Here is a 23,073-nt window from a genome sequence, read left to right on the forward strand (position 1 = left end):
CTAAAAATTACAACACAAACCAATGCTTACCTTGTTACTACAAAGGAGAGGCTAAGCTGACTTATTGTACCTAAGCGTCACCCCCAGAGAACCTCTTTTCTTGCTCAGATGTGGCGTCTCTCTAATCCTACTTGCCAGGTAAACTCACTACCTTGCCGCCATGTGGGACATGACTCCCAGGGGTGTAAATCTCCCTGGCAAAGTGAGACACGACTCCTAGGGATGAGCCTGGACCCAGCATCATGAGATTGAGAAAGTCTCCTTGACCAAAAGGGGAAGAGAAATTAAACAAAATAAAGTTTCAGTGGCTGAGAGACTTAAAATGGAGTCAAGAGGTCATTCTGGAGGCCATTCTTATGCGCTGTATAGTTTTTAGTGCATTGGAATAGCTAGAAGGAAACATCTAAAACTGTTGAACTGCAGCCCAGTAGCTTTGCTTCTTGAAGACAACCATGTAACTATGTAGCTTACTCTGTGTGACTGTGATTGTGAAAACCTCGTGGCTCACACTCCCTTTATCCAGTATATGGACAGATGATTAGCAAAATGAGGACAAACATTAAATGAAAAACAGGATGTTTTAGGTGTTCTTTTTTTTACTTTTATTTTTCTATGTTTTGGAGTAACGAAAATGTTCACAACTATATGAATCCACAACTATATGATGGTGATGAATCTACAACTATATGATGGTACTGTGAACAACTGATTGCACACCTGTGGATGACTGTATGGTATGTGAATATCTCAATAAAACTGAATTTCAAAAAAAAACAATGCTTATGTGAGAAACTCATCCTATGATAAAGTCATTTCAAAGATGACTAACACTGCTGGAATTACAAATAACATCAAGCTGCTTTACGAAGTCAGTTCTGCTGTAACACAACATCTGCATTCCTAAAAAAAGTCACTATGCTATGCAAAATAAAACTCTAATAAAAACCAGAGGACTTATGGGGAAAATGGGTAAGAGTACAAAAACTTTGTCAGTAACATTAAAAAAAGGTAAGAGCTCAAAAACCTAATCCAAATGGTAACAGCACCATTTACACATTACATGTTACAATATTGCACTTTACTTTAGAAAAAGCTTCAAGTTTCCTTGTGTTAGTGGCCCTGAAGGGTTGCAGCTTGTGAGCTACTGTAAAGTGATGGAAGAAGGGTTATCTGAAATTGGGCAGAAGTCTGTAGCACCAGATGTGGACGGGTGTGACTTGAACCGAGACAGGTGGTAATGTTCAAGGTGTGGACTGTGTGATTTTTTGTGTAGTCCAACATCCACAGTTAAGATGGGTGCACTGTTCTGTGTTCACTTACTGTTTCTCGTGGACAAAATCTTACATAAGCAAATACAAAGTTTGTATTATGTCAAAACGTCTCCTACTTTTTCAAGTGCAATGAAACAAATTCATGTTTTCTAAACAAGCATTATAGCAGAACTGACTGTACACTTCCTAAGCTGCCCAAAGTTAAAACAAGAAGCAAGATCTATTACCACATAAATCTGCACAAATACATTGTCAAAGCTCAAACTACAGTTCCATCAGCGTTGTTCAGCTCTTGATGCCAGAGCAAGGGAAACTGCTATTTCAGAATCTACTTAACTGTGCAGTTGAAGAGCTGCCACCTGCCTTTAATTTGAAAGTAAGTATTCTGCAATGTAATGACATACGAAAAGACAAATCTCAAAAGAAGAATCTAACAGAATTCTAAAAATGCCTTCCAAGGAATGAATTTACTCAATTAAAATCACATGCTTGTGGACCAGTATCAGTATTTCATAGTACCTGTCTGAGGTGAGAAGACATTTCCAAAACGAAATACACAAAATCTCAACACAGATCAGCATTAACACATGAACTTGGGCAGTTAATTTTGATGAAACAGTAGCTCTGAACCCCAAAGAATCCATTCTTCTCGCAAGGAGACCTATATTTAAAAACCTCAATTATATGTTGAATTTCTTCAATAAAAAGAGTTGTACAAATCTGTTTTCTCTCATTACATAAGTATAGTTGATCCTCAGTATTCACAGATTCCATATTTATGAATTTGCTACTTGCTAAAATTTATTTGTAAACCCAAAACCAATGCTCCCAGCAATTTCACTGCCCTACGCAGACATGAAGAGTGGCAAAACAGAAGTTCCCAGCTGAGGCAGCATGAGGCTCTGCCTTCTTGTTTCAGTTCTCACACTGCAAACAAGCATCCTTTTTGTGGTATATATATATTCAGTGTCACTTTTTTTTCCCCGCATTTTTGTGGTTTTTGTTGGTGAATTCGCTGTTTAAAATGGCCCCTAAGCATAGTGGTGAGATGCTGTTGCGTGTTCCTAAATGCAAGAGGCTGTGACGTGCCTTAGGGAAAAGGTGTGTGTAACAAATGACCTTCATTCAGCATGAGTTATGGTGCAGCTGGCAATGGGTTCAATGCCGATGAATCAACTATATATTAAATCAGGTATCTTTAAACAGAAACACACATAAAACAAGAGCATGTAGTGACTGGTTGATTAACACGCTGTGAGCGGAGCCTTGCAGAATCTAACTGTATCCACCCTAGGAGCAATGGTTCAGCAATCACTAATCTGGTGTTTGACACCATAGGATAACACCACAAATAACAGGAAATCGACTGAGCCTACACAATCTGCTCCACGTTGCTTCTTGGCTTGCAAAGCCTACAGTGCTGATGAACCAGTCCTTTACAGAAAGTCTGCTAACCCCCGATCGAGATACTAAAACCAAAGAGGTAGAAAAACAGACCCAGAAGAAGATTCAAAGAAAACACAAAAAATTTAAAATTAATATGCAAAAATATTTAAAATGAGTATATTTTTTAAAATGTTAGAAAGCTATAATAAAACAGAGAACAAGAAAGAGCTTTTAAATAGTTAAATATGATTAATGTAATAAAGATAACTAGAAACATGAGATTTCTTGGAAATTCTAGAAGACATGCCTCATTTGAAGGATCTGAGGGAATGAGCTCAGTGAGCACTAAGCACAGAGAATGAAAAATGGTCGACAACCTCTTGAAGAACCAAATTCATCCAGAGAACAGGACATTCAATGGAGCAATACCTTCAAACTCGTGAGGCAGTTATTTCCAATCTAAAACTGTTTCAGCCAACTATCCACAACTTTGATGATAAATTCAAGATACCTTAATGTAAACAAGAACTTACCAAGTTTAACTCCCATGCATTCCTACATAAGGATGTATTCTAGTCAAATGAGAATCCTACAGTTGGAAAATGATACTTTAAGAAAAAGATATAGTTTACAATAGTCTCGAAAACATCAAACACCTAGCAAGGAATACAACAAAAGACATTTAAGAGATATAAAAAGAAAATTATAAAGCACAATTGAGAGAAATTAAAGGGGAACTAAAGATTAGACAACTCAGTATTCACCCCCCAAATGATCCATAGATCTAATGCATTCCCAGTGAAAATCCCACCAGGATTTTCAGTGGAACTTGACTAATTCTAAAATGTACATGGAAATGCAGACGGCTAAGAACAGCCTAGATATTTAAAGAAGAAAAACAAGGTGAGAGAACTTGCTTCCCTGACATGAAGCTGAGTGACTAACACAGTGAGTCCTGAGGTGGGAATGGATGAGCAGATCAATGTAGAAGAACAGAGCCCAGAAACAGACCCACGCGAACATGGACACTTGAGTCCTGACAAAGCTGACATACAGATCTGTAAGAAAAGACAGTCCTTTTCCCTTCAATGAATGGTGCTGGAACAACTCTGTGTATGCCTAACAACAAAGGAAAACAAAACCAGCCCCATACCTCACAGTACACAGAAAAATCAATTCCAAGTGAATTACAAACTTAGATGTACAAAGTGAAACAGTAAACATTTTAGAAGATAATGTAAACAAATACCTTCATTATCCCAGAATATTTAAGAAAACACCTAAAGCACTAACTATAAAGGAAAAGATTAGTAAATGTGACTATATTAAAATGATGAGCTTTTCATCAAAAACTTCCAGAATGGAAAGAAAGCCATAAAATAAGCGAACACTTGCAACATATAACCCGAAACAATGGGGGGAACCTCATAAACAGAACAAATAAAGAGAACTACAAATCAAGGAAAAAAACAAACAACCCAAGGTGGGGGAAGAAAAGGGCAGAGAGACCTGAACAGATAGAAGAAAGGAAATCCAAATGGCCAAATATTTCAAAAGAGCTCCATCTCATCAGCAATCAGGAAAATGCAAACTAAATTGTAACACAGTACCTCCGCACCCTAATTCCACAGCAGAAGTAAAATGCCACAATACCAAGGTGGACCATCTGCGGTGCAGCAGAACAGTCTCCATGCGCTGCCTGGGAGATAAATGCTGGCCCAAGCACTTTGGAGCAGCTCAGCGTTCAAAGATGCTCCCACTCCAGGGCCCAGCATCCCACCCCCAGGAAAACGCAGAGTACGTGAGCAGCAGGTACAAGAGACAAATGTGGCAACAGTGTCCATAATCCCCAAACAGGAAACAGAACAAATGTCTATCAGCAACAGAATTCTGTAGATTCAAATAATGAAATATTATGCAGCATCCCTAAGAATGATAGCTGGATAAGTAGAAAATACTCAAAACAATTCTTTAGCTGGAAAATGCTTAGTATAGTCTTCAAAAGCCAATAGAAAAAAAAAAAAAACTGCTTATCAAGATCACGTCATTCAAGCAGCCTTGAGTTATTCTGACCATGAAAAGCCCTTGTTAAAATAATTTGCTGTTGCTCTAATCTCAACAACAAAAAACTTGCTCTCTGCTCCCAGGAACTTTCCCAGCATTGCCCACAGCAGAAAACCACTATATGGTCTGATAAAGAACTGGCTTTTTGAAAAACAAGCCTGAATAAAGGAAGGACTTCAAGATAACAAGGAGATGCTGACAGAAGAGCTTTCTATTTGTCTTTTCCTTTCTGCTTTCTTCTGGCTTCTGGTCATTTCTTTGTCTGTTTGGGGTTATAAAAGCCCAAACAACTCTTCTCACTCAGAACTGGGCTTGAAAGTTTTTTTTCCCCCCAGTTCCTTGTTGATGCATCTTCAATAAACTCACCTCACCAAAGCAAAGAGACCTGTTTCTCTGTGTGATGTGGGGTCAGGCGGGCCTGGCTACCTAGGACCCTGTTTTCTAACGGTAACAAGGACAGACCTTTTTCTTGCCTGTTTTCAGGTTTGTAAAAATAAAACAGTATTGTAAGTATTCTTTCCATCTTGCTTCTTTCACTCAACTTTTTGTGTTAAGATTCATGAATAGTGTGTTTTTTGTTCATTTTCATAGCTGCATAATATTTCATTATTTGAATCTACAAAATTCTGTCACTGATGGACATCTGTTCTGTTTGGGGTTTTACATGGATTGGGAAGTTGAAGTTGGCAGGCAGGACTGGGGCCTATAGGACAAAAGCGGTGTAAAAAATCTGTTGGAAACTGAAGTTGCCATTTCTCGATATAAAGGTGACTGACCACACAACAACTCCTGGCACTTGTCCGAGACCACATGCACGCCCTAAAGGGCAAACAAAGTGGTACACGCAGGTACTGACTAGGTCTCCTGAGAAGAAGATGCTATACCTGCTGGATTTCCTGTCCCATATCACCCCATACAGTTAAGTAAAATAGTATCATACTGAAGCCCTTTTCAGTCGCATGAGTCTCACTGTCAATTTGAACCCACTCTCTGTAGATTTGTTAAAATTCACAGTTAAAAAACATTCAGAAAAAGAAACAGTAGGGAAGAGAGGAGCAGACATTGATTTCAAGCTATAAATCAGTAAGGTTCACTAAGTTAGCAAATCAAAACACTTAATGTTAATCTAATTCGAAAGGAAAGAAGTTTTTGAAATAGTTTAAAACTCATTTCAAAAACAGGGAAAACCAAAATAAAAGCAATTCCCTAAAAACAGTTAATGTTAAATGACACAAAGTTCTTTAATGATAATTTTTTTTTTTTTTTTTTAATTTGGCCAAGTTTCCTTTAGGTAAGTGGCTTGGGTCCAAATGTTAACTAAAACGACACAAACACAATCTCTAATTAATTTCTCATATCCATTCCTGTCTGCTTTTCTAATGTGTCAAATTAATCTTACCTTTTTGGGAATTTGCTCACATTCCACATTTACTTCCCATATTTTGTTCTCTTGTGTTTCTTCAACTTCTGTGTCATCTATTTCATCATCAATTCTGCAGCAAAAACATCAAATAACACAAGCATTTGTTCAACATGAAAAGGGCTCATACCACAACATTAAAATTCACTGCTTCAGTTTCTCTTCAATGTTCCCTCAAAGTCAAATTCAAATTCCACCACAAATACACCAGAGAAATAATATAAAAAACGAACAGTAAATGTCAATATATGTTTATAGGTAACCCGTAAAGATGAAATTTCATATTGTATAACTTTAATGTTCAAGTATTAGTGGCTATAAAAATCATCCATTCATCCTTCATTCCATTCATTCAACAAATACTCAGTATCTACCATAAACCAGCTTCTGTGCCTTAAATCATGAAAAAGATACACCCTGTCCCTGCCCTCTGGGAGCTTTCCATCTGCCTGAGAGAAAGAAATAAAGCAATTTCAAAATGGTGCAATAAGTACAGGTTCACATTTGATTTGGGGGCCAGAGTCTGAATAACACTAGGCCTGGCAGACATACATGGGACACTTCACCCAACAGCAGCAGAATGTACTGTTCTTCTCTGGTGCACAGGGGTCATTCCCCAGGACAGACCATGGATGAGGTCACAAAACAAGTCCTAATACATTTTTTTTTTCAGTGTGGGAAGGGTGATCTTGAGCCTGTGGGGAACAAGCTGGCTCCAGACTTCTCTAAGTCCATATAACTTTTCCTCCAATTCTCACTTGTCCAAGGGCAGGGAACCACAGACACATCTTTCTAGGAAGATTCAATACATTTAAAAATACTGAAATCACACAGTGTATCTTTTCTGACTGCAAAGGAATGAAACGAGAAATCAATTACAAAGGGAGAACTGGAAAATTCGCAAATACGTGGAAATTAAACAATACAGTCTTAAAGAACCAATGGGTCAAAGAAGAGATTACCAGAAGAAATTATGAAAAATCTTGAGGCAAATGAAAACTAAAACACAAAACTCAAACTTATGGGAGGCAGCAAGGGCACTGCTGAGAGGGAAATTTACAGATCTCAACTCAGTGACCTAACCTCACACCTGGAGGAACCAGAAAAAGAGCAAACTAAACCTAAAGTGAGCAGAAGAAGGAAATAAAGATTGACGCAGAGACAAATGAAATAAAGAACCAAAAAAAAAAGACAATCAATTAAATGAAAAGATCAATAAAACTGACAAACCTTTAGCTAGACTGACAAAGAAAAAGAGAAGATGCAAATAACTAAAATCAGAAATGAGGGGGAACATTACTACTGACCTACAGAAATAAAACAGAACATAAGAGGATACTATGAACGACTGCATGCCAACAAATTAAATAACCTAGATCAAATGAACAAATTCCCAGAAACCCACAAATTACCTAAAATGAATCCAGAAGGAATAGAAGACTTCAACAGACCAATAACAAGTAAAGAGATTCAGTCAGTTATCAAAAACCTCCCAACAGAGAAAAGCCCAGATGGCTTGTCAGATGAATTCTCCCAAACATTCCAGGAAAAATCAATACCAGTCTTGCTCCAACTCTAGAAAAACACTGAAGAAGACAGAATACTTCACAACTCATCCTACAAGGCCAGCGTCACCCTCATACCAACGCCAGATAAAGACACAAGAAAAAAAAATTACACACCAGTATCTTTTATGAATATAGATTTTTAAATCCACAACAAATACTAGCAAACCAAATCCAACAGCATATTAAAAGAATTAGACATCATGATCAAGTGGGATTTATCCCATGAATGCAAGGATAGTTCAACATAAGGAAATCAACTAATGTAATACACCACATTAATAGAATGAAGGGGAAAAAACCACGAGCATCTCAATTGAGCAGAAAAGGCATCTGACAAAATCCAGCACCCTTTCTTAATAAATACATTCAGAGAACTAGGAACTGAAGGAAATATCCTCAACTTGGTAAAGGGCATCTATGAAAAGCCTGAAAGCTTTCCCCCGAGATTAGAGCCAAAGCAAGGACATCGTAAGAGAAATGGAAATTGAAAACACCAGACAGTGCCTCACGCCCTGTAGAATGGCTATTTTAAAAAAAGAGGGGTGGGGTTTAATAAGGATACAGAGAAACAGGTTTCTTTGTACGCTGTTGGTGGGAATGCTAACTTGGTGCAGTCACTGTGGAAAACAGTTGGGCAGTTCCTCAAAAAGTTAAAACATCTTCTAGGATAGAAGATATGTTAGGTCACAAAATAAGTCTCAATAAGTCTAAAAATATTGAAATCATGAATTACTATATTACCCCTCAATTCCACTTCCAGGTATATACAGAAAAGAACTGAAAGATAGCTACATCAATGTTCATGGCAGCATTATTCACAACAGCCAAAAACATGGAAGCAATCCAAGTTCCATCAACAGGTAAATGTGGTCTATACACACAGTGGACTACCGTTCAGCCATAACAAGGAATGGCGTTCTGATACATGCTACTACACGGACGACTCTCGAAGCCATCATGTCGAGTCAAATAAGCCAGATATGAAATGACGGGAATTGCATGACTTCACTTCTGTGAAATAACTAAAATAGGCAAATGCATAGTTGAAAAGGTTGCCAGGGTGGGGGAGAGGGAATAGGGAGCCAGAGCATCATGGGTTACCGATGTTTGGGGCACCTGACTGTGGTGAGGACAGCATGGCACCGAGAGTGTGATTACTGCCACTGACCTGCACGCTTGAGTGGGGATAAGGTGGGAAATTTTATGTTGTATATGTTACCATAGTTTTTTAAAAGGAGGAGGAACTAAAAAGATGCAATACATTATGGTGGATTAGATATAATAATGGAGCAGAAAGTACCCAAAATGGCATTATGGAACAAGTGAAAGAATGAGAATTCAGACTGCATGCTTTCCATAAATATTAACGATCTTGTACTTGATAAAGGTACCTAAGACGGTTACATAAAGGAACAGCTTCGTTCTTAGGGAATGTATATGAAAGTATTCAATGGAAAAGAATCATGACATGGCAAATCAAACACGGCAAAATTTGAAAGTTGACAAATCTGGGTATCTGAGTTGAGGGTATATTGGAGTTCTCTGTATTATTTTTGTATTGTGTTTAACTTTCCTTTAAGTTTGAAATTATTAATGAAAAAAAAGACAAATGACAAACTGGAGAAAATATTCACAGACAAGAGGTTAATCTACCTAACATAACTCCCAAAATTTGAAAGAGAAAGACCAACAGTCAAAGAAAACAATGGGCAAACGATATGGACAATGAACAGACAGTTCACAGATGTTCACCATACTTCAAAACCATCAATCACTATCATTTTAGCAAAAATCCAAGTTTTACCACATTATCTGTTAGGGAGGCGGTGAGAAAACAGGCATATACTGCTGGTGAAAACCTCCTGTCATTATACTCGCACGTAAGGTGGGTAGCAAGAGCTTGACAGCAACCCGGCCGGACGATCTGAGATGGGGAGGCGAGCGGACGTGCTCTCCAGAAGCAGGACCGAGCACGACGGAAGGCAGACCCGGTTCCGACCCTTTAGCCCTTCAGACTCCACAAAAGGGAATGGCTATCCCGACGTAAACAGACTGACCCGCCTCTCCAAGGAGCCGGGCCCATTCCTCTCCCGACCTAAAGGCAGCCTCGACTCCCCGACGCCGAGGGCGGCTCCCCCACGTCTCGAGGGTCTGTGGCAGAGCAGGAGCCGGCGAGCCCGCACGCGGCCGGGAGATGCGCGCGGCCCGGGCAGCGCCCGAGTCCCAGGAGCCAGCGGCGGGGGGGCGGGGGCGGAGGGGGCACCGGGGACGCTGGGGGCGCGGGGAGAGGGAGGCGGGGGCGCAGCACACCCGGGCGGGAGGAGAGCGGACAGGGCGCTGGGGGCGCGGGGAGAGGGAGGCGGGGGCGCAGCACACCCGGGCGGGAGGAGAGCGGACAGGGCGCTGGGGGCGCGGGGAGAGGGAGGCGGGGGCGCAGCACACCCGGGCGGGAGGAGAGCGGACAGGGCGCAGGGCACCGGGGACGCTGGGGGCGCGGGGAGCGGGAGGGAGGGGGGAGCGGGGAGAGAGAGACGCGGGCGCAGCACACCGGGGCGAGCGGAGAGCGGACAGGGCGCAGGGCACCGGGGACGCTGGGGGCGCGGGGAGGGGCGAGGGGGGCGCGGAGCAAGGAGAGGCGGGAAGAGCAGGGCGCGGGCCGCGCGGGGGTCCCCGGGCCTCTCCCCGCCCGGAGACCTCCCCGCGGTCGCGCCCCACGCGCCGGGCCCACGCGGGAGCTCACGGCGAGACTGGGAGGAGGCTCGGGTCCCCGCGCTCAAAGGAAAAAAAGATGAAGGTCACCTTTCCTCAGGGTCCGTGGCCGGTTTTTTGCCGAGGGCCGGGTTGGGCGGTTTGGAGAAAAGATTCTCAAAATCCATCACCCAGACGAGGACCCCTAAGACGCCAGGAAACGCCGCCCCCGCCCACCCTGCGCACGCGCCACGCCACCGCTCTGCGCACGCGCTCTCCCGGCCCTGCCCCGCCGTGCGCACGCGCTGCCCCGCCTCAATTCTGCGCAGGCGCCGTGTGGTGCGGCTTTGCTGAGGCACTTCTCCGTGGTTCACTTCTCCAAGCGCTTGTTGTGCATCTTTTCAAATACTTAGTAGAATTGTTTTAACTTACTCCCTAGAATTTCTTTTCGTCACTTTATTGGAAATGGTTCAGTTGAAATCACAATGTTTCTAAGGAATGAGAGCAATAACTATAATTTATTTGGGCACTCAGTATATGCCAGGCTTCCGTTAAAAGAAAGAAAAGAAGATAAAGTTTCTACGGCTGAGAGATTTCAAATAGAGCTGGGAGGTCATTCTGGAGGTTCCTCTTAGGCGTTCTCAGCCAGATACCACAAACTGCCAGGGTCTGCAAAGCCTCACGCAACAGTGCTCCTGAGACTCGACGGACCTCGGGACCCCAGCGACAAACCAGGTGAAGGGCTCAGGTAGCTGCCCCACCTGGAGGACAGTTAGAGCACCCCGTATGCACCAACCACAACTTACCCAATCTTCTGCTTCTCCTTTGAGAACCCTCGACTGCAGGCGCCAAGACAGACAGGGTTTGGGTTGCTGCCTGAATCTGTGCTCCTCGAATTGCAATTCTGAGACCCCCAATAGTTTGTTACATCTCCATTAACACCATTTACATACATTAGCTCACTTAATTCTCACAACCCATAAAACATGTAATATTATTCTACACATTTTCAGATGGGGAAACAGGTGTAGACAGGCTACCTAACTGTAGTGTCTCTCCAATCTGAGATTAAAATAAATATGCAAGTAACCTAAAAGCGGAAAACACCATTAAAAAGTGCCAAGCGCTAAGAAGATTCGAAAGAGAAAGCACACGTGGTTGAGAAGGCTTCTTGAAAGGGGTGGATATGAGCTAGGTCTGGAGATACTCTCCATGGGAAGAGATGAAACTAAAGGTAAACGTGTATCCCGAGTGGAGAAACTTGTAACTGAGGCAGGTTAGACTTGGAAAAACGTCTTGCAGACCCTGAGGCACCTTTGGGTCCCGTGCAAGGAGTCGGGGTGTCTGGTGAGAACCTCCTGAAACCCCAAGAGTTACCAAGTAGGATGCACTGTTCAACCGCACAGCATGGACCAATCACAGTAACCTGTTCACAATCCTTGGTTTGAATGTGTAGTCAGCGTATCGCAATAGCTTACTTACAAACCTTGGCATGCATGTTTATTAACTAATCACAAAAATGTATAGAAACCAGTCGCAATAGCTTACTTACACTACTTAATTTGAATGATCACTCACCAATCACAATGTGCCAATGGACCAATGTCTAAAACCCTACCTCCCTGTTTGATTTTTTTAATTAAATTCTGTTTTATTGAGATATATTCACATACCATATAATCATCCATGGTGTACAATCAACTGTTCACAGTACCATCCTATAGTTGTGCATTCATCACCCCAATCTATTTTTGAACATTTTCCTTACATCAGAAAGAATCAGAATAAGAATTTTAAAAAAGTAAAAACACCCAAATCATCCCTATTTTTCATTCTGTTTTTGTTCGCATTTTTCTACTCGTCCATCCATACACTAGATAAAGGGAGTGCAATCCACAAGGTTTTCAGAATCACACTCCTGTTTGATTTTGATAAAAAGCCCTCATGCCCAATCACATGCCCTTCACCTCTCTCTAGAGCAGCTCTGCACTCGCCCCTTACAGTGTGTGCTTGCACTTTTCTCAATAAACTTTTCTCACTTGCTTATACCTCCTTGTCTCATCCTTGAATTCCTTCTTGCAGCGAGCCTCAGACAGAGCTCCAGTCACATCTTTCTCAGCAAAAGGGAGCTCTGCTGGCAGTATCAAGGTGGGAAAAACAGAGCACATGTGGGAAACAGGGACTTGTCCAGTTAGTCTTAATGTAAAACCAGTACACATGCGAGATTAGTAGAAAGTGATAAAATTGCAGAGAGGAAGCCTGGGGTCCCCATCAGAGCCAAAACAACAACAAAAAAAAACATGCCCTCTTAAGTTGCCTCTTGATCTTTTGAAATTTGAAATCCCCACCAAGGCAGTTGACCCTAGTTCATTAGCTTTGACCCCATAGAAAATAAGGCCCACCTGCCCTAAACCTGCCCCTGTAAGATGGGCAAACCCTGGTCCAATCAGTAGGAGTCAAGCTAGTTTCTTTCCATGTATATAAAAATCCATTGTCATCCCTATAGCCCCGAAGCTACTTTGTTCTGACTTCCTTTGCTACAGCAAAACTTTGGTGTCCAGAATAAAATGCCATAGTCTGCACAGTTGACTCTGATTTGTCTTTCACAAAAGGAAGATTCAAACTGTAGGTTGGGTCTGTGACAAGAACCTGACTTGTTTCAATAAGTGCAGGGACTGTGGTTCCTGGCAGGTGTCCCAGACCACCTCACCAAGAAGTGAGGGAAGTTCTGTGGAGCCAGATGTCTTTCCCAGGGCAGTTTTGCTTTCCCCTGTTATTTAAATCATATTCAGTCACTCTCCTGTTCTTAAGTCATTACTAAAAAATGGGAGGAAATTTTAATTGAATTAAGGAGATAAAAAATATATTGGTGCTCTCTCTTGGAAGGAAAGTACTCAATTAATAGAACTCAAATTATTACCATTCAAAATTTTTCATATACAATGTCCAGCATACAGCAAGTCAACGAGGCACAAAAGAAAATTAGATTGGTAAGTGAAAAACAACAAAAATGTCAAACAAGGAAAACTGATGTGCAAAGGCATTGGTATTGGCATTTTCAGACACTCTATAAAAGGACACGTGTTGTGGAAGGTAGATTTCAAAAACGACCCCTATTCTCCACCCTTCTCTGTATTCACATCTTTGCGGTATGGCTTTGCCTCCTCCCATCGAGAGATGTAGTCTCCTTCCCCTCTGCTTTCGTGGGACTCGACCCTCTGGCTTGCTTTGGCCAGCTGAAAGCATGAACTCTCCAGGTTTTGCCCCGAGGTACCTGCACAGCCCCCCGACCTGTCGCCGGAGGGTGGCAGCTGATCAGGCAGGAAGGAAAAGCCACCAAATGTTGCTGTTTCCTATACTGATGATATCACGCTCACTTCTGAGAGTATGACGTCTCTAGGAACGGTGGCCCCGCCATTACTGAGCCTTTTAACGAGCCCGGGTGGCCACCAGCAGTGCCGAGATCCAGGACCCCAGACAGTCTGTGAAGTCCTAGGGGGGATTTGGTCGAGTCAGACAGGTCGTTCGGACTGCAGTCACAGACAACGTACAGATGTGTCCGAACCCCTGCACCGTAAAGGAGCAGCGAGCCTGTGCCAACCCAGCTCGGCCCTGGGACCAGGAACACGCCAGGCCCGGAGCCAGACGTGAGTTAATAGGACTGACTTACAGGGGTGATTTGCTCCATGGTGGCGGCGGGATGGGAAAGATGGAAGTCAGTGCTCCGCAAAAGCAGGGGGTGCCGCGGGTGGTTTATAAGGGTTAGGACAAGGGGGGTATGAGAACAGAATTTCAGCTGGATCTTGTGACACGAGGGTGTGGAGACCATTATCAACAGTGATCAGGGGAGGGGAGTTTCGATGCTTTGTTCACAATACATGTTTTCCTCCCTGGGGAGGTCTGATGACTTTAATGTCTGTCCGGGTCAAGTAGGCGGCTGCGGGCAATCACTATGGAGAGAGGGGGCCTGGGCCCTGGGTCCCCACAAAGCCTTTATAGGCTTAATAAATTACTGGAGACCCTTTATACCCCACCTAGCTCAAATACTTTGACCTTTATGTAGATTAAGAAGGGGGCTCAGTGGCATTGGGACATGCGGCCAAGCAAGCATTCCAACGGGTGAAAATAGCTGTAAAACAGATCCAGTCTCCAGGTGCCTCAACAGCAGGGCAAGCTTGTGAACTGGGTGCTGCCAGCTACCCGGAGGGTTCGGGTGGGGACTGCAGCAAAAACAAATCGGGAAGCGAGTACCACTCGGGTTCTGGTCCCAGCTGCGAAAAGGAACGGAATGGCGAGGTAGTCCTGCTGAAACCCAGCTGTTAGCAGTATATCCTGCTCTCAGGCGAATCGCGCCTATAACGACTTTGCCTGTAAGTGGACGGGCCACCTGCGTTCAGCCTAGACGTGCTTGTGCACAGGCTGGCACACACAAAAGTGGCATGCTTATTTACAACACAATGGCGTTCTCTCCGTACGAGCCCACTATCTAAACGTACATAAGTTACTGGGGCGAGTTCCGCGGGTGGAGAATCCAAACTCCCCCGCACCACCCCTGCCAGCGACGGAGCACGTAGCACCAATAACGGAGGGTGCAGGAGCCGCCTGACGCCGCCCGGTGAACCGAGGGCTCCTGCGGAGGACACTGCTCCCCCGATGGCAGGAGCCGCTCAGATAGCCTGGTACGCCCCGTGGATGGACGAGGGAGCGCGTCAGAGCAGACAGGGCTGCGCTGCGAGCCGGCGGGACAGCTGCGTCCCTGAGCCTGTGCCGCTCTCCACCGGCACCGAGAGCTGCCGCGGCGTGGTCCGGCTGGACGGGACAGGAGGAACGGCCACAGCCGGTAAGGACCCACGGGGTGAAGCCCTGTGGGAAGGTATCTGGTTAGGGCGCAAAGCCCCGATGCCAGCATGACAGTCAGGCACGCTTCCAGGAAATCTGGAAGCCGACACATCAGCCGAAATTACAGGGACTGATGAAAGCCATGACCGAGCAGATTGGCTACACCGCAAGTCGGGACAAAGGGTCCATGATTCCTGATGTGGGGATGACGTAGAGGGTCCCACCTGCCTGTGCAGTGCAGCCCGTGCTTGCGGCCTGTGAGTCCTGCCGACGCGCGCCCCAGGGAGGCGCCGGGACCCCAGAAGCCGGCCCACGCGGCGGGGCACGCGGGCCTGGGGAGGCGCCCTCCTGCGCCCGGCGGGCGAGCGCGCACTGCCCGTGCAGCTGCTTCCGGACGGCAGCGCGGGGCCGGACAGACCTCCCCGGTGTGCGGGTGCCCGCGACACGCCGGGTCCAGGGCCGGGGCGGGAAGGAGAGATGGCCGCGGCCTGGCGGAGGGCGAGGGCGGGGTTCCCAACCGCAGCTGCGCGGCTTTCTCCCGAGCGCTCACTGCACGGTGGGCGCCTCGTTCGCAGGGACGGGGGCGGACAGACCCAGCCGTGAGCGTCCCGGGAGCCGACGTCCAGACGTCCACTCCGCCAGTGAGAACAGGAGGAGGCCAGCACAAGGCGTCCCCCCAGTTGTGGCAGGGCAGGGCTCGCGCTGAGATGGGCTTAGCTGTGCCCTGAGTCAGGGCAAGGACTGGCAGCCCCGGGGCCCCAGCTGACGGTCGGACTCCCCCGCGGGCGCCGGGCGGAGGTGCTCTCCGGACACAGCTCGGGGCAGCTCACTGACACCGTCCCTCCCCCGCCCAGGGCTCCGGAGCTCGAGTCAGATCGCCTCCCGGAACCTCCTGGTCAGGGGCCGCCTGCAGCCTGTGTGGGACCCAGCGGTGACGACCCCCGGTGCTAGTTCCCACCAAGCCCGCGCATTCCGCCCCCAGGTCACAGCAGGGGGAGATGAGCTCCGGATGAAGTGTGAGCTCTGCGCTCCGGGACGGTGGGCCGCGGCTCCTTCCCCAGTTGGAGGCCTTGGTCAGCTTTGTCTTTTAACCCTCACTGTGGGGGTCCGTCTCCCCCTGGATCTGACAAGCAGTCTCACGATGACCGGAACTTACAGTTAACTAACCTAACTATCCTTAATCGCACACAGCCACCCAAGAGCTAAAGCTGTGCCTACCAAGGGAAACAAGCTGAACACCAGGCGCTCCCCATTAGGGCCCGCGACACGAGACGGACTCGGAGGGGACACAGCTGAACAAGTGTCTGGGGGAGACAGCACCCCTAGGTTTGGCATGAGATGAAACTAAACATAGGGCCTCTCCTTCACACTCAGAATGGGTGCCCACACAGCATGCACAGGAACACACACAGGACACAGGTACAAATCTCTACTCGTGGTGCTTTCCCAGCCCCTGGTCAAGGTACATGGGCATGGGGAGACCATCCACAGCCATATTTACCCCATGGCTGGACAGGGTGATGCCACGAGGATATGCTCTCTTGCCGGGCCAAATACGAAAAACTTTGCCAGAAACACCCCATAACTTTCCAGCCCTGAAGTCCACTGGACACATGGTACAGCTTGGTGGGAATATCCTCTGGCGTGTCCCTCCCATCAGCGGGACCCCGAGATGCTCGTTACACGTAGATGCCCTTGCACATCATCCTGCTAAAGCTTTAAATGACAGTAAGCAAAGTATTCAATTATTAACAGAAGAAACCACCCAGATGCACAGAGTCGTCCTCCCAAATGGCGTGGCCTTGGGTATTCTCACAGCAGCACAGGCAGGAACTTGTGCCTTAAGGAAAATGACTTGATAGCAAAGCTTTTTCACTGATCTTTTGTCACATATGAGAAATGAAGTATTGGCTGTCACCAGTAAGGGGTCCGGGTGCTCTCACCTCTTGGCTGCATCAGTTACCAGGGGCTTGGGATCTGCTTTACAGACTTTCCTCTTGGCATCAGGAGGCCTAGGTATTACTATCTTGTATACTAATATGTTAGCATATTGTATGGTATATTAGTGTACGTGTCTTAGATAGCTGTTGTGGATTCCTCCAGATGTACCCCTCAATTGCCACTCAGGGATATTCACGGAAGGGGCGAGTGCAGAATGTAAGAGTGGGTTTTCTGAGGGGTGGAATGTAAGAAGCCATAAATTCCTTGAGGCAAACAAAACAAAACAAAACAAAAACCTTCCTGGTAAGTGCATCTTAAAGCTCTTCTGTACATTCCTAAGCATGACAGCTCTCTGTACTAAACTGCTTCGTATCAGTGACGTCAAAGAAACATGCTCATGATTTTGCAGATCCTAACTTGGCCCTGTGCCTTCCTTGTTTTTGCCCATAAAACTCCCGGCAACCCACTGGGCAGCGTGGAGGTGACTCTGAACGTCCTGCAGCTGCCAGGACCAGCTCCCAGTTGGTAAGTTCCCTAGTAACTATGTTGCTATATGGAGAGGCCGGCTTCATTTTTCAGTCTTAAGTGCCCATCAAACTTTGGCAGAACCTATTCTGTAGGTTCATGGCCAGACAGTATTTCATCCTTAATTTGATATAAATATATTTATGTACGTGTGTGTGTGTATAAATATATTACAATCCCCTTTCCCATACCCCAACCATATAACATGTGTTAATAGCAGTTAACTTTAAATCTCATTATTTAAGTTACAGGATATAAAATGAGTGAGAATTAAATATATATAAGTATGCAGAGAGAGAGACGGAGAGAGAGAGGAAGAAATTAAGAGAACAATTAAATGCAATATATGATCCTAGACTGGCTCTAATAATGGAGGAGAAAACGCCCAAAAAGACATTTGAAAAAATTGGAACATGGACTCTATGCTTCAAGTCAATGTTAAATTTCTTGAATTTGATAGCCGTAGTTGGGGAGGGGGGGGTACATAAGTTGAATGTCCTTACTTTCAAGAAATATACGTGAAAGTGTTAAATGTTAGAGAGGCATGTTGAATGAACCTACTCTCAAATGTTCAGAAAATAGATAGGTGGAGAGACTGATGATAGAAAGATGATAGGTAGGTAGGTGGGCAGGTAGGTAGACAGATGACAGCTAGAAATAGATGACAGATAGACAGAGATAGATAGACAGACAGATGGAATGACACAACAAATGTAGCAAAATGTTAATAGTATGCAATCTGGGTATCTAGGTGGGGGGTACTTGGAGTTCTATGTATTGTTTCTCTGTTATTGTTGCAACTGTCCTGTATATTTGAAATTATTTCAAGACGAAAAATGAAAATAAAGGTGAGGAGTGTGATGCACCTAGAAAAAGAATGAACATCACCCAAAGGTGATGTTCCTTTTGGGGGAAGCATTAGCATGTTTTTAGTGGATTGTGGGACAGTTACATTATGTTAGGCAGAGACATGGCTTTGCCGTGGTCTTTTGTCTTTTTTCTGGATATCAGTTATGGTTTAAAGTGCCATCTGTGGGCACCAGGTTGACAAGCATGTACTTGGTGGTTTGGAACATGTGACGACTTGGCTAGGCTGCACTGTTTCCCAGAACTCCCATCCTTCTGCACAAAATTTGGAAGGTGGGTGTGAAACAGTAGCCACATTGTTTTTATACCTGGGAAACTGGTGAACAGGCAGCAGACGGCTGTGACAATTCATGCACGTTGTGATTTATCTGCTGATTCATCTTGTTGGCATGGCCACAGCCAGGCCTGCAGTGACACTTTCTCCCAGATCCTCCTTGTTTTCCAGATTCTGGGCCAGGTATGTGTTTAGCTCCAGGATAAAGAACACGAGATTCTCCAGCGAAACAACTACAGCACCACATCATAGTGGAACTTCAGAAAAACAGAGAACAATTTCAAGGCAGTAACAAAAAATAAAATTAAAATAACTAACTTCAAAAGAGTGACAATTAGACATCCAGCTTCTTTAACAAAGTAACAAAGGAATCCAGAAGACAATCAAATGATATCTTCAACAAATTGAAAGAAAATGAAAGTTCCAAACTAGAATTCTATACTCTGACACAATATTATTTTTAAAAGGAGGTGAATTTAAAATCTTTTTAAGAAGCAAAAACAGAGAGGTCAGTATGAGCAAATTATTTAGGAAATTCTAAAGAATGAATCCAATAGGAGAAATTCCAAGATGGAAAGTTTGAGTTGCAAGAAAGAATGGAGTGTGAAGAAAGTAGTAACTGTAAGTGAATAAAACAATATTACTGGTACAAGATCAACACATCAAAATCAGTTGTGTTTCTGTACACCAAGAATGAAATATCTAAAAAGAAAATTAAGAAAACAATTCCATTTACTATAACCTCTAAAGAATAAAACACCCAGGAATAAATTTAACCAAGGAGTGAAATACTTGTTTACTAAAGACTGCAAAACACTGCTAAATGAAATTAAAGACCTAAATAAACATAAAGATATCCGATGTTCATGGATTTGAAGACTTAATATTGTTAAGATGTCAATACTACTTAAATAGATCTACAGATTCATTGCATTACTTATCAAAATTCCAGTAGCCTTTTTTTTTTTTTTCTTAAAGATGAAAAAGTCAATCCTAAAATTCATACAGAATGGCAAGGTGGCGGGGGGGGGGGGGCAAAAATCTTGAAAAAGATCAAAGTTGGAAAACTCACATTTCCTAATTTCAAAACTTATTACACAGTTATAGTAATTAAACCAGTGTGCTACAGGCATAAGGAGAGACATATAGACCAATGGAACAGAATTGAGAGCCCAGAAATAAAGTCACACGTGTATGGCCAGTTGATTTTTGACAAGGGCATCGAGTCCATTCAACAGTGAAAGAATAGCCTCTTCAACAACTGGTGCTGGATAAGCGGAAATCCACCTACAAAATATGAATTTGGATGCCTAGCTCTTACAAAAATTAATTCAAAATGGATCAAAGATCTAAATGTAAGAGCTAATGCTATAAAACTCTTAAAAAACATAGAGGAAAATCATGATTTTGTATCAGAGAGTGGATTCTTAGATTTTAAACCAAAAGCACAAGCAATAAAAGAAAAAAACAGATAAATGGGACTTCATCAAAATTTAAAAATCTTGTACATCAAAGGACTTTATCAAGAAAATGAAATGACAACCTACAGAATGGGAGAAAACATTTGGAAATCATATATCTGATAATAATATCCAGAATATATAAAGAACTCTTACAACTCAACAATAAAAAGCCCAATTTTAAAAATGGGGAAAGAAACTTGAATCTTGAATAGACATTTCTCCAAATAAAATACACAAATGGCCAAAATACACATGAAAAGATGCTGAGTGTCACTAGCAATCAGGGAAATACAAATCAAAACCACAATGAGATACCTCATCACACCCATTAGGTTGGCTATTGTTAAAAAATAAAATGACAACTAAGAAGTGCTGGGAAGGATGTGCCAAAATAAGAATGCTTGCACATTGTTGGTGGGAATGTAAAATGGTGCAGCCACTGTGGAAAACAATTTGGCAGTTCCTGAAAAGCCATACAACCTTGAAATCCCAATTCTAGGTATACACCCAAAAGAACTGGTATCAGGGACTCAAAGAGATACACCAGTGTTCATAGCAGCATTATTTACAGCAGCCAGTAGATGGCAGCACACAATGGAACATTATTCAGCTGTCAAAAGGAATGAAGCTCTGCTATAACATGGATGAACCTTGAAGACTCATGTTGAGTGAAAAAGCCAGACATAAAAGGACAAATATTGTATGATTTCTCTCACATGAAATAAACAGAATAGCAAATTCAAAGAGTCAGAAACCAGAATAAAGGTTACCAGGTCCTGGGTGGGGCTGGGGAAGGGAGAGTTAAAGTTTAATTGGCACAGAGTTTTGTTTGGTGTGATGGAAAGGTTCTGGCAGTGGACAATTGTGCTGGAGGCACAACTTTGCAAATGTCATGAACACCAGTGAACTGTGTATTTGCAAGTGGATAAAATTGGAAATTCTAGGTTGTATATAAGTTACCAGAAAAAAAAATCCCATAGAACTGTAAAACACAAAGAGTGAACCCTAATGTAAACAACGGGCTATACTTGAGTATAATCATAGTAATATTGTTTTACCTGTTAATGGTAGGGACAGCTGTGTGTGTGAGGCAGGTATATGGAAACTGGGTACTTTCTCATTGATTTTTCTGTAAACCTACAACTGCTCTAATTAAAAAAAAGAACTCTGAAGTGGCAATATTAATATCAAACAAAGTAGACTTCGGAGTAAAAAATTACCAGAGATAAAGACGAATATTATATAATAACTTAAAGTTAAATTTACTATTGAGGCAAAACAATCCTAAATAAATGTGCATAAAACATACAAAGCACATTTAACATTCACCAAGATTAACCAAATCATGGGCTACAACATAAACCTTAACAAATATAATAGAATTGAAATCATATAAAGCATGTTCTTTTAACCTAATGAATCAAACAAGAACTCAATAATAGAAAGAGAACAGAAAAATCTCCAAATACTTGGAAATTAAACAAGACACCTATAAATAATCTATGGGTCACAGAAGAATCATCAAAGGGAGTTAGAAAACATTTTTAACTGAATGAAAATGAATATGCAACATAAAATTTGTGTGACACTGCTAAAAAAGTGGTGGGAATTTTAGAGTCCTAAATGCTTATGTTAGAAAAAAATAAAGATCTCAAAGCAATAATCCAAGTTTCCTCCTTAAAAAATTAGAGAAAACAAGCAGAAAGAAGGAAATATTAAACATAGGAGCAGAGATCAATGAATGAGAAAACCACAAAAACAGTAACGGTAATCAGTCAAATGAACAGCCATCCTTGAGAACATAATGAAGTTGATCAATCTGTAGCATAAATGAAAATGAATAAGGAGAGAGAATGCAAATTAAAAATCAAAATGAAGGGATTTTACCACAGGCAATTCCAAGGACAATAAGGCAAAATTATGAAAATCTCTATGCATATAAATTCAACAATTTAGATGAAGTAGACAAAGTCCTCAAGAAACACTCTGAAAACTCACCAGAGTTGAAATAGATAATCTTACTAGAACACTAACTATTAAAGAAATTAAATTCATAGCTTAAAACCTTCCAAAAAAGAAATCTCAAGGCCCATGTCATTTTTCTGGTGAATTCTACCAAAAATTTAAGGAAGAAATAACATCAATTCTACATTATCTCTTACAGAAAATAGAGTAAGAGACACTTCCCAAATTATTTTATGAGGACAGCCTTGACCCAATACCAAAACTAGTCAAAGACAGTACAAAGAAAGAAAACTAAAGAACTTCAGGACATAGATGTAAACATTCTCAAAAAAAAATTAGCACATCACATCCAATAATATAAAAAGGATAATATACAATAATCAGGTGGGACTTACCCCTAAAATGCAAGTCTGGTCTTTGACAGAATGAAAGATTCAACAATGGAGGTGTCAGTTCTCTCCAAACTGATCCATAGTGTCAACTGACTGCTGGATTAATATTGCAACAAGGCTTTTTTTTTTTTTAATGGAACTCGATCATTCTAAATTAGCTATTCTTAGCTGCATATTAAAATTTAAGAGTAGACAGCTAAAAGTAGCCAGGATACTATTGAAGAAAAAGAACAGGAAAGGGAGACTTTCCCTAACAGGTATCAGAAATTTCAGAAGAGCTATAGCAATTAACACAGTGGTGCTGGGGCAGGGACAAGTAAACTAATCAATGGAACAGAACCAAACCCAGAGAAAGGGCCACACATCCATGGAGCTTGGCATATATAAGCAGGGCATGTCAGATTAGTGGG

The 23,073-nt window shown here is 43.0% G+C and overlaps 1 protein-coding gene and 1 non-coding gene across 4 annotated transcripts in view; both read right to left on the reverse strand.

The window, feature by feature from the left end:
• Positions 1-10,664, reverse strand: part of ZC3H8 (zinc finger CCCH-type containing 8) — a 109,620-nt gene extending 98,956 nt beyond the window's left edge. For 2 of the 3 annotated variants that reach the window (XM_037807726.1, XM_037807725.1), the window contains exons 1-2: positions 10,509-10,664; positions 6,121-6,214 (exon numbers count right to left, since the gene is read on the reverse strand). In XM_037807726.1, the coding sequence (XP_037663654.1) occupies positions 6,121-6,214; positions 10,509-10,585 (171 nt within the window). In that variant the 5' untranslated portion in view covers positions 10,586-10,664. The remainder of the gene's footprint in view (positions 1-6,120; positions 6,215-10,508) is intronic. The other variant, XM_037807724.1, reaches the window with a different exon arrangement.
• On the reverse strand, positions 6,812-6,942 carry LOC119513025. The gene has a single exon (XR_005212532.1). It is a non-coding gene; the product is annotated as a small nucleolar RNA SNORA38 (small nucleolar RNA).
• Positions 10,665-23,073: the final 12,409 nt, after the last annotated feature.

The sequence above is a fragment of the Choloepus didactylus genome, chromosome 17, assembly GCF_015220235.1.
Source record: "Choloepus didactylus isolate mChoDid1 chromosome 17, mChoDid1.pri, whole genome shotgun sequence".
Taxonomy (NCBI): Eukaryota; Metazoa; Chordata; class Mammalia; order Pilosa; family Megalonychidae; genus Choloepus; species Choloepus didactylus.